The sequence below is a fragment of the Octodon degus genome, unplaced genomic scaffold, assembly GCF_000260255.1.
Source record: "Octodon degus isolate 3935 unplaced genomic scaffold, OctDeg1.0 scaffold00037, whole genome shotgun sequence".
In the NCBI taxonomy this organism is placed as follows: Eukaryota; Metazoa; Chordata; class Mammalia; order Rodentia; family Octodontidae; genus Octodon; species Octodon degus.
Window position 1 is genome coordinate 14,874,150 of NW_004524613.1, and position 12,122 is coordinate 14,886,271.

At 45.1% G+C, this 12,122-nt stretch overlaps 1 protein-coding gene across 1 annotated transcript in view; it reads left to right on the plus strand.

The window, feature by feature from the left end:
- The window catches only part of Ift52 (intraflagellar transport 52), a 51,692-nt gene that overhangs the window by 23,375 nt on the left and 16,195 nt on the right, over window positions 1-12,122 (plus strand). Inside the window, exons 7-9 of the mRNA XM_004630920.2 lie at window positions 4,363-4,489; window positions 8,075-8,161; window positions 9,894-9,962. Coding sequence (XP_004630977.1) covers window positions 4,363-4,489; window positions 8,075-8,161; window positions 9,894-9,962 — 283 coding nt within the window. The remainder of the gene's footprint in view (window positions 1-4,362; window positions 4,490-8,074; window positions 8,162-9,893; window positions 9,963-12,122) is intronic.

Sequence of the window (12,122 nt, forward strand, 5' to 3'; positions counted from 1 at the left end):
AAAAAAAGAAAAGAAAAAGAGAAAGAAGAAGAAACCTGACCAGTTAATATTGTCCAGCACTAATTGTGTTCCAGTCTTCTACATGTGTTACTTCGCCACCAAAAGAAAAAAAAAAAAAAAAAATGAAATACATTTCTAGTCCATCTGACATATTTTCAAGTGTGGCATGACAATAGAAATGTTGCCTGTTGTGGTGGCTCACACCCGTTATCCCAGCACTCGGAGACTGAGTGAGGCAGGAGTATTGTTGCACATTCGAGACCAGCCTGGGTTACAAAGTGAGCTCCAGGCCAGCCTGAATTGCATAGCAAGACCCTGTCTCAAAAAGACAAAAAAAAAAAAAAAAAAGAAGAACAAAAAAGAAAATGGAAATGTTTCTCCAAATAGCCAATATTATGTCACCCTTTTCCAATAATTTAAAATGCCCTTTTTTTTTTTTCCCCAGAACCAGGGATTGAACTCAGACCCTTGCACTTGCAAGGCAAGTGCTTATTGTACTGAGCCATCTCTCCGACCCTGAAATGCCATTTTTTACTATACAGTAGTAACTGTCACCTCCATTATATATTTGGGCTGATTCTAATCTGTATTATTTGTGTTTTACTATTTTGGTATTTGTTTGTTTTGAGTCACAGCATCTTGCTAAGTGGTCCAGGCCAGCTTTGAACTCACTATGTGGCCCAGTCTGGCCACGATATCCGTGCCTCAGCCTGCTGTGCTCCACCATATCTTGCTATTTTTTTACTATATCTGTACTATTGCTTTAGTTACTAGAACTTTGTAACGTACTCTTTGTTGTGTGTGTCTTTTTGAGATGGGGACTTGCTCTGCAGCTCAGGCTGGCCTTGAGCTCACTTTGTAGCGCAGATTGGCCCTGAACTCATGATCCTCCTGCCTCAGCCTCAAGTGCAGGGATTACAGGCCACCACTCCCAGCCTTGTAACATACTCTTAAATATGTAAAAATACCAACTGCTATAGAGTAATGTACCTCAAAGTAAAAAGATAAACTAGGAAAGATATTTGCAATGCACCCAGGTCTTACAAATGAAGAAGAAAAGCCAGGAGTGGTGGCACATGTCTGTAACTGTAGCATTTAGTAGGTGGAGGCAGGATTGCCATGAATTTGAGCCCAGGCTAGACTGCATAGTGAGCTCAAAACCAGCCTGACTACATAGAGAGACCCTGTCTCAAAAACTAAGAAGGGCCAGGGAGATAACTCAGTAAAATAAGTAAGTGCAAGAGTCTGAGTAAAAAAAAAGACAAACCAGGGCTGAGGAGGTAGCTCAGGGGTCTAAGTGTCTGCCTTGTAAGCACAAGGACCCTGGTTTGATTCTCAGTACTGCATATCGTGCTAGCCCCATGCCAAGCCAGCTACCGAAACCAGGTGTGGTGGCGCACACCTGTAATCCCAGAGGTAGGGAGGCAGAGACAGGAGGATCACTATGAGTCTGAGCTGCCTAGTGAGACCCTGTACCAAATAAATAAAAAAAGGTTTAAAAAAAGAGGAAAGACAAACCATCAAGAAATAAAAAAGTAGGGCTGGCCAGATAGCTCAGCAGATGAAAGCACCTATTTAGACAGACACAGGCACTGGGTTTCGAATCCTGGATTGCCGTAGTGCCCCCTCCCCAGCCCTGAGATGGTGATTGAGACTGGGCGTAGTGGCCAGCGCCTGTAATCCCAGTGCTTGGGAGGCTGAAAACAGGACGATCACTCTGAGTTTTATCTGTGTAGTGAGACCCTGTACTAAATACATTTTTAAAAAATTAAATAAATAATAGATAAATAAAAAATACCATGCTGGGTATGTTGTCTCATGCCTGTGATCCCAGCACCCGGGAGGCTGAGGCAAGAGGATCACTGAATTTGAGGCCAGCCTGAGCTACATAGTGAAGAGACCCTATCTTCAAAAAAAGAATTTTATAGAACCGGGAATTGAACTCAGGTCCCTGCATTTGTCAGGCAAGCACTTATTCTACTGAGCCATCTCCCTGGGCCCCCCCCAAAAAAAAGAAATTTAAAAAATAAAAAATAAAAACGAGGAACAAGAAATACTGACAGAACTACTATTATCCTGTCTATACATTTGCGGAAAGTAGGGAAGGAGGCATTGCGCTGGCAAATGCACACTGTTTCTCTTACCTCTTCCTCTTTGATGGCCATGTGCTCCTTTCCTTTTGCTCTGGGCCTAGAACTCCTGGCTTCATTCCACTTCCTGGGCTACTGTTGGCTTCAGGGCAAAGGAGGGAAAACAGAGGATGTGGGGCAGGTGCTGCTGCTGTCCCCTACAGGAAGATAGATCTTTGCTGAAGAGCTGGGAAAAACTAACACTGAAGGAAAAGTACAATCTTGGCCCATGAGATAGCTCAGCCGACTGAGCGCCTGCTTAGGCAAGCACAGGAACTGGGGTTCAATCCCTGGCACCATACGACCTGGTGTGGTGGTGCATGGCTGTAATCCCAGCGCTAGGGAGGCTGCAACAGGAGTCTCCCTACGAGTCCAACCGTAGTGAGACCCTGTACCAAATCCATTAAAAAGAAGTAAAATCTTTATCAGAGATTCCTCTGATAGGTGCTTTTCCCCTCACCCTTAGTTTCTGATCCTGTGCTCTAATCTTTTTCTCTTTTTGGCAGAACCAGGGATTGAAACTCAGGCCCTTGCACTTGCCAGGCAAGCACTTAACTCTACTGAGCTATCTCCCCGGCCCCTGTGCTCTAATCCTGAGACCCTGTGTCTCTCCATTCTGAGAACATTCCCATCAATCAACCGGCTCCCTTTGCAGAGCTCCCCACTTGAGCAGAACCCTACCCTGCCTGTGTGGCACACTGGTCTCACCCCAGGATCTGTACCTCAGCACACATTCTCTCCAGAGGCACGTTGCTCAGGTCAGGCCAGTCCACAGTGGGTACTCTGGAGACAGCAAACTAGCTCAGCAGTCTAAAGTGCCTGCTTAGGCAAGCATGCAGGGTCCATGGTTGGATCCCCAGCACCACATGCCACAGTGGGTGCTCAGAAGCCTTTCTCAGGACAGTGGAGAGTTGAGGAGGGCTCTAGGGTTATGTGTAAGTGGCCTAACTGGGGTGCATATGTGCCCGAATTCACATCAGCATTCAGCTGGTCACTTTTTCCTCCAAAAACAGATACTACTTTTGAGATTGTAGCAGCCAAATGTAAGAGAGAGGAAAACATTTACCTATAAGATATTATTATAGGGCTGGGGAGGTAGCTTGGTGTTCTAAGCACCTACCTGGCAAGTGCAAGGACCCAGATTCAATCCCCAGTAGCACATGCCATGCTGGCCCCCAAAACCAGGCATGGTGGTGTACCAGGAGGGTGAGAAGCACTGGGGAGTCTGAACTGTGTAGCGAGACAGACAGTGTGTCAAATAAATAAATGAAAAATATTTTTTAAAAAAAGATATTATTATGCAGAGTAAGCCCAGTAGAACTCTTAAGTCATTTCCTAGATGAGGCCCCCCCACCCCACTCCCATCAGGGCAGCTTTAGTTTTTCCGGTTATAATCATTTGGACTGCACTATGAGTGTTTTAATTTTTTTATGTATTTAGTACAAAGTCTACAACAGGATCTCACTCCATAGATCAGACTCATAGTAATCCTCCTGTTTTTAGCCTCCCAAACTCAAGGATTACAGGTTTGCGCCACCATGTCCAGTCTCAATCGCTGTCTCAGCATGCTCCTGTGGCAGGGCCGGCACAGCACACCAGGGATTGAGCCCCAGCCAGCCACTGTGCTCTGCCTAAACAGGTACTTTAGTCCACTGAGGAATCTGGCTGGCCCTTGCACTGAGTGGTATGGTATGGTATGGTATTTTTTGGCTGGCTTAGCCCTCCCTGAGGGTGGGGCTGGTGTGGCATTTGGTGCTGGGGATCGAACTGTGGTCCCCTGTGCCTGCCAAAGCAGGTGCTTTAGACCACTGAGCTATCTCACCAACCCCTGCACTGAGTTTTAAAACATACTTTATTGCCCAGGGGCCAGGGTGTGATCTGTGGCACCACATGTCACGCCTCCCTCCTCCCCCCAGGCACACTGAGCCTGCGATGGATTCTAGGCCTGGTGACACACACCTGTAATTCCAGGACTAGGGAGGCTAAAAACAGGAGAATCACTAGGAGTCTGAGCTGCACACACAAAAAAATCAATCAATCAATCAGTCAGTCATACTTTATTTAACTTATTGCTAGTGTTGTCCTAATTTTTGAGTTAATGAATCAAGGCTTAGAAGATACTTCATATTTGATGATAAATCAAAGAATGTTGCTCAAGAAACGCTGAGATTATTTTCAGATTTTTAAATGCACGTTTAAAAATACTTGGATGTGACTCTTTAATTTCGTCCAGGGCTCTCACCTTTGTCTACCCTTTTGGTGCCACATTGAGTGTCATGAAACCGGCAGTGGCTGTTCTGTCCACAGGCTCCGTCTGCTTCCCGCTTAACAGACCTATCCTGGCTTTCTATCACTCGAAGGTACAGAATTCCTACGATATGGGTGTGTATGTTATCTTTATTATTGAAATAATAAGAACGGCCTTATAATGTAGTATGTAAAGAGTTTCATATATTTCCTTACTGGTCTGTGAAATAGATTTCAGGTGTTTACTTTTGATTCATGGGGAAATAGTTCAGAAATGCATCTTGTCAAATTCTGAACCTCATTGTTGTCTTTCAAAATCCAAAGCTTTCCCACTGTAGCATGAGGCTGGCTGCTTTGTAGCTCTAACATAACGTTTCATCCTGTCTGTGCCTCTGTACTTTCGTTCAGGAAGCCAGAGTTAACTGCAGAATTACCCAGCATCATGCTGCTATTTTAGTTATCCCAGGAGAACTTACCAGAAGACTTGTCCAGTTCTTATCCCGGGACCCCTCCAGAAATGTGCGAGCAAGTGGCCCAGAGATGTCATTATGAGGCTGCTGTTCTACTGTCTTTGGATTTACATTTTGCTGAATTTGCATCACCTGTCCATCAGGTGTAGCGTTCATCCATTGACCTTCTGGGTTTGCCCCAGGACATCTTGTCCGTGACATTACTATTTTCTTTATGGGATATAGGTATTACCTTGGCTCCTTATTTAAAAGCTCTGATCTCATTTTTTTGTTTTAGAAAGTATATAAATATCTATGATGTATCTGAAAGAGTTAAAACAAAATTCAGGGGTCCAGGGAGATAGCTCAGTAGAATAAGTACTTGCCTTGCAAGCACAGGGTCCTGAGTTCAATCCCTGGTCCCACAAAAAAAAAAAAAAAAAAAAAATCATTTAATTCTCATGATATTGTGGTAGTTGATATCTTCCAATAGCATCGTGTTAAAATTATACTAATGTGTTATTTCCAAGATGTAGAAATAAGTAATTTATATAAACTACATTTATAAACCTAATTGTGAGACACTATTTTAAGAGTCCTGAGGTGGTTAAATAGTACATACAGTATGATAATTTGATTTCTTCTTTGTCTTTTTCTTCTTTTTTTTTCTTTTCTTGCAGTACTAGGGATTGAACTCAGGACCTTGTGCTTGCCAGGCAGGTGCTTATGCTGCTGAGCTATCTCCCTGACCCTATATTTTCTTAAGCATACACATAGATTTTATCTGGCTTAACAAAATAGATCTTGGCTGACCAGATAGCTCAGTGGATTAAAGCGCTTGCTTAGGCAGATGCAGGGACTGTTGTTCAAGTCCCCTCGAGCTGTGCCTGCCCTGCCTCTGGGCACGCTGAGAAGGCAATTGAGACTGGGCGTGGTGGTGCACGCCTGTAATCCCAGCTCTTGGAAGGCTGTAAACAGGCATATCACTATGAGTCCAATCTAGTAGTGGGGCCTTGACCATCCTGCAGACCCTTCCCTAAAAATACAAAAATAAATAAATAAATAAATAAAAAATTTAAAAATAGATCTTTAGGGAACATCAGTAAATTTTTTGCTAAATATGGTAACTTTCCTGGAGCTCATCATGTCCCTGCTGCCTGGCCATGTTAACACACCAAGCTCATTAGTGCTGCTTATAAACAGCTTGCTCCCTCTCCCTCTCCCTCTCCCCCTCCCCCTCCCTCTCCTCTTCCCTCTCCTCCCCTTCTCTCTCCCCCTCCCTCTCCCCCTCCCTTTCTCTCCCTCTCTTCCTCTCCCTCTTGTGGGAGTGTTTTGAGACAAGGTCTTTTCCATGTTACGCAGTTCAGGTTGGCCTTGAATTTACCATGTAGCCTGGGCTGGCCTCAAACTCTGGCAGCCCTCCTGCCTCAGCCTCCTTAAACTGGGACTGGGATTACAGGTGTGTGCTGTTATACCTGGTTACCTTTCTTTGTTTTCTGGTACTGGGATTGAACCAAGGGCCTTAACATTGAGCTATAACTTCAGCCCTTTAAATTTTTTTTTTTTTTTTTAATTTTGAGACAGTCTCACTATGTTGCCAAGTTGCCCAATTTGGACTCCACAATTTGTGATGCTCCTGACTCACCCTGCCAGAAAGCTGGGATTACTGGTGTGCACCAACACACCTGGATCTTTTTTGTTGTTGTTCTGGGTATTGAACTCAAGGCAGAAAATACACAACTATACTCAGTGGAAATATCTTCTAGAGTAAGGTGAAACAAAGATTTTTAAGACAAAAGTTTTTAAAAAGAAGATTCTTTAAGTAAACTTGAGGATAGGTATGGTCCTGAGGTATGGTATGGTGTGTGATTTATATGGTGACACACACCTGTAATCCCAGCACTATGAGAGGCTAAGTCAGGAGGATCACAAGTTTGAGCTCACCTTGGCAATTTAGGGATTTAGACCTGTCTCAGAATAAAAAGTCAGCTGACATGGTGGCAAAGCAGAGGATTGCTTCAAGTTCAAGGCCAGCCTGGACCACAAAATGAATTCAAGACCAGCTGGGGGCGCCAGGGAGCTAGGGGCCCGGGAGGTGGCTCAGTGCGATAAGCGCTTCCCTGGCAAGTGCAAGGGCCTGAGTTCAACCCCTGGTACCAAGAAGAAAAAGACCAGTTTGTGCCGGCCCTGCCCCCATGCACCCTGAGCCGTGAAGACAGGGTGTGGTGGCAGGGCATGGTGGTGCATGCCTGTAATCCCAGCGCTGGGGAGGCTGAAAACAGAAGGATCACTACAAGTCTGAGCTGCATAGCGAAACTGTACCAAATGCATAAATATAAATAAATAATAAAATGAAAGACAATTTAAAGTTTAGATGTGATCATAGGAAGTATTTCTAGATTATTAAAATCCTGGTGTAGGGGGCTGGCAAGATAGCTCAGTGGTCTAAAGCACCTGCTTAGGCAAGCTTAGGCAGCACAGGGACCACGGTTCCATCCCTGGCACCACATGCCATGCCAGCCCCATCCCCAGGGTAGGCTGAGCCAGCCACAAAAAATTAATTAATTAATTTAAAAATCATGGTGTAGGTTGGGCTGGTGAGATGGCTCAGTGGTCTAAAGCACCCTCTTAGAACAAGCTAAGCTAAGCAAAGCACAGGGACCGCGGTTCAATCCCCCAGCACCACATGCCAGCCCGCCCGTCCCCTGGTGGGCTGAGCTGGCCACACACACAAAATAAATGAATGAATGAATAAATAAATCAATCAATCTTTAAAAAAAAAAAAAAATCATGGTGTAGGGGCCAGGGAGATGGCTCAGTGGAATAAGCGTGTTCAATCCCCGGTTCTGCCAGAAAAAATAAATAAATAAATAAATAAAAAGACCACATCATGGGGGCCTGGCCCTAGCTCAGTTCTTTAAGTGGCTGCTTCCCCAAAGCTGTCAGCCTCAGGTGACTGTAGTTTGATCCCCACAACTCCAGCCAGCCAAACCTGCCCTGAAGGCATTCGGAGCAAAAAATAAATAAATAAATAAAATAAAAAGACCACAACTTTTTTAGCCATTCCTTGGTTGATGGGCATTTGGGTTGTTTCCAGGATGTAGCTCTGACATGCTGTGCTGCTATCAACACGGGTGCACATATATCGTTGTGGCAGCTGACCTGATTCTGATGATGGGTGTTTGGGGACTGGGATATATGCAGTGTGGTTTGAGTTCTGAGTATCAAACACGGCTTTGTCTTTAATAGAACCAAGGGGGGAAGCTGGCAGTGCTTGGCTCCTGTCACATGTTCAGTGACCAGTATTTGGATAAAGAAGAAAACAGCAAAATCATGGTAAGCTTTGTCTTTTTGTCGAACTAATACGAAGTGAGCTGAGAATGTAGCTGGGTGGTTGGAACACTTGCCTGGTGTACACTAGAACCCTGGGTTTGGCATGTAAAATTAGAAAAATTTAAAAGTAAACCGGGGCTGGGGAGATGGCTCAGTAGAATAAGCGCTTCCCTGGCAAGCACAAGGGTCTGAGTTCAATCCCCGGTTCCGCCAAAAAAAAGTAAATCAGTGTAAATTGTGTAAGTTTGATTTTCATATCATTTCAAGAAGTACGTATGGGGGGCTGGGGATATGGCTCAGTAGAGTAAGTGCTTCCCTGGCGAGCGCAAGGGCCTGAGTTCAATCCCCGGCTCTGAAAAAAAAAAAAGAAGTACCTATTTATGTATTTATTCACTTACAGCTAGCTATTCACAACCCATCATGTGCCAGGCATGAAGATTATAAAGTTGTATCAGGCATTCCCTGCTTTAAAAAAGTTTATGGTACAGGGGGCTGGGGAGATGGCTCAGTGGAATAAGTGCTTCCCTGGCAAATGCAAGGGCCTGAGTTCAATCCCTGGTTCCACAAAAAAAAAAAAAAAAAGTTTATGGTACAGCAAGGGAGGGCAGTAGGTTAATTGGTAAGCTCAGAAGGATGTTTCTGAGCCTGTGGAGTTGAGGTGGGAGCGACCCTGTGAGGTGAGGAGGCTGCACACGTGCCCAGGAGCTGGAACTTTCTGCTGAAAGCCGTGTGGAGCCGTGATAGTGTTTGCAGCAGGCTTAGTCACAGTCGATCCTTTGTCAGTTTTGTGAAAAGTGAAAGGGAGTGGCATCCCAGAGCCAGGCAGAAAAGATGAGCACTGAGTTCCAGTAGTGAAGCGGGGTGGAGCAGAGGGCTGGTGGGAGAACAGTAGTTGGCAGGAACCGTAGTTAGGAAGGGCTGTGGAGAGGACTGGTCACTGATTCATCAGGCGGTCGGCAGCAGAGGGTGAAGTTGTCCTATCCAGTAGTGCAAAAGACACTTGTGTTGTGAAGGGTGACAGCAGGGAAGCAAATGTCTGCACAGCCCATGGCACAGCAGCACGTTGTGGGACGCCCGCGACTCCAGGAGACATGCCCGCAGGGCTTTTCATCAGCGAAGTGCATTCCTTCAGTGTTGTAATTGTTGGACTGAGAAGCTGAGTAAGTCTCACTGCTGTGGAATCCAGATAAAGTCCAAGTGCCTCTGCACGGATTTAGGAGGTCTAGATATTCTGCCTTGAACAGGCTATTCAGACTGTCAGCACCATGAACGGGTTGCTTTGGGATTATGAGCAGGTCTTATGACACTTTGGCTTGTGGTTAGGTTGTTGTCATAGTTCGCCAATAGAAGGCTGCTTTGAATTGCTGGCTTAGTCTTTTTTCCTTTATTATTTTTCTTGTTAAAATTTTTTTTTTATGTGTTTAGTAAAGGATCTACAGGGTCGCACTACCTAGTTTGGACTCATAGTGATTCTCCTATTTTCAGCCTCCCAAGTGCTGGGATTACAGGCACAAGCACCACCAAGCCCAGTCTCAGCATGCCCCGGGGGTGGGGCCAGCATGACATGCCGGGCATCGAGCCTCGGCCGCTGCACTCTGCCTAAGCAGATGCTTTAGTCCGCTAAGCTATCTGGCCAGCCCTTACTTTTCTTGATTGTTTTAATTTTCTAACCATAACCTTCAGCTTTCTCAAATAATCAGGTATCTAATTTTTATTTTTATTTTTTTAAATCTAGGATGTTGTTTTCCAGTGGCTTACAACAGGAGACATCCACCTGAACCAGATTGATGCTGAGGACCCAGAGGTAGGAGGCTGTGAATCATCAGAAAACTTTTAAATGAAAAAATGGACCCAGCGTCCCAGTACTACTCCAGACAGTTGCAACGCAGTTTACCTCTGTCACATCTCTAAGGCCTATGGAGCTGAATGTGGTGATGCAGGGTTGTAACTCCAGCTCTTGGGAAGGTGAGGCTGGAGGATCACTAGTTTGAGGCCAGCCTGGGACACTTAACAAGATCCTGTCTCAAAATAATATTTAAGCATGCCATGCTGGCAGCCCTGCCCCTGGGCACGCTAAGCCTGCCACAGAGACCGGGCGTGGTGTCACATGTCTGTAATTCCAGCTCTGGGGAAGCTGAAAATGAGAGGATCACTATAGAGTCCGAGCTGCATAGTGGGACCCTGTACCAAACACTTTGTGTGTGTGTGTGTGTGTGTGTGTGTGTGTGTGTGTGTGTGTGTGTAACCAGAAATTGAACTCAGACCCTTGCGCTTGCCAGACAAGCGCCTATTCTACTGAGCCATCTTCCCAGCTTCCACATTTTTTAAAAAAGGAAAAAAAAATTTAAAAAGGGCTAAGTCCAAGCATGGTGGTGCACCCATGTAATTCCAGCATGTGGGAGACTAAGCTAGAGGACCTGCCCTGCTGTCGTTCGCTATCCACCACCACATGACACTAGACTGACTCAGAAGCACACCGTCCATTGGAAGCCGGAGGAAGACCTGATGGAAAAGGCACTCTGTATTGTCAGGCTCTGGACGTTAAGTGCTGCATCCAGTAACACTGCGAAGTGAAAAGATCTGAAAATCTGAGTTCGGACCACATGATGCCAATACTCAGCTTCAAATAGTATTTAATAAGAACCTGTAGTGCAATAAAGAGCCGGAATTTACCGAGTAAGTTTAGTCTTCCAGGGAGTCTTGAAAGCCAGTGGTCCTGGTTGCATTTTTCCTTGTGGCTTTTTGGGCCTCTTAGGCCTCCATGGTTCTGCGAACTAGGACTTTGTGGGAGGCTCTGTGCAGAGAAAGAAGGGAATCAGTCTGAAGACCTTTGGGAGTGCTGGCCCATTCCCTGTCTCCTGCTGCTCTCAAGCTACTGTCCTGTTGGAGGGCCAAACTGCATCACCACATATAGTGGGGAAGAGCTTTTTGTTGTTGCTTATAATCTCATCTTGGGTTGTTATTTTCTTTTTTAAAAGTTTGAAGATTAGGAGATTTTTTTTTTTTTTATTTAAAACCCACCTTTTTTTTTCTAAAGATTTTCTTTTTTTTATTATTTATTTATTTATTTATTTTGTGTGTGCGTGTGTGTGTGTGTGTGTGTGTGTGTGTGTGTGTATGGCCAGCTCAGCCCACCAGGGGGCGGGGCTGGCTGGCATGTGGTGCTGGGGGATTGAACCGCACTCCCTGTACTTTGCTAAACTTAGCTTGTTCTAAGTAGGTGCTTTAGACCACTGAGCCATCTCACCAGCCCCTAGGAGGGGTTTTTTATTTGTTTAGTTTCTGCTTTTGGTACTAGGGGTTCAACCTAATACTTTCATACTGAGTTATATCCCTGGCCTTTTAAAATTTTTTTCTTTTTTTTTTTTTTTTTTTTTTTTTTTGAGATAAGGTCTCTATGCAGTACAGACTTTTTTTTTGGTGGTACCCGGGATTGAACTCAGGAACCTGCACTTGCCAGGCAGGCACTTATTCTACTGAGCCATCTCCTCATCCCCTACAGGACTGTTCTTGAACTCATTATGTAGCTGAGGTTGGCCTCAAACTCATGGTGATCCTCCTACCTGAGCTTCCTGAATGCTGGCATTACAGATGTGTGCCACCATGCCTAGTTTTGAGACAAGATCTTCTTAAGCTTTATTTTTATTTTATTTGTGTTTTAGGGAAGGGTCTACAGTGTGTTCAGGGTCTCACTACTAGATCGGACTTGTACTGATTTGCCTGTTTACAGCCTCCCAAGAGCTGGGGTTATAGGTCTGCCACCACACCCAGTCTCAATTGCAGTCTCAGTGCACCCCTGGGACAGGGCTGGCAGGACAGGCCTGGGGATTGAATCCCTAACCCCACGTTTTAATCAGCTGAGCTGTTTGGCTTGTCCTCTTCCTAAGTTTTTAAGAGATCCTTTCTTACCTTTTCGCTAGCTACACCAGCATCTTCAAGATCTTATACTCTGTCTTCACATTCA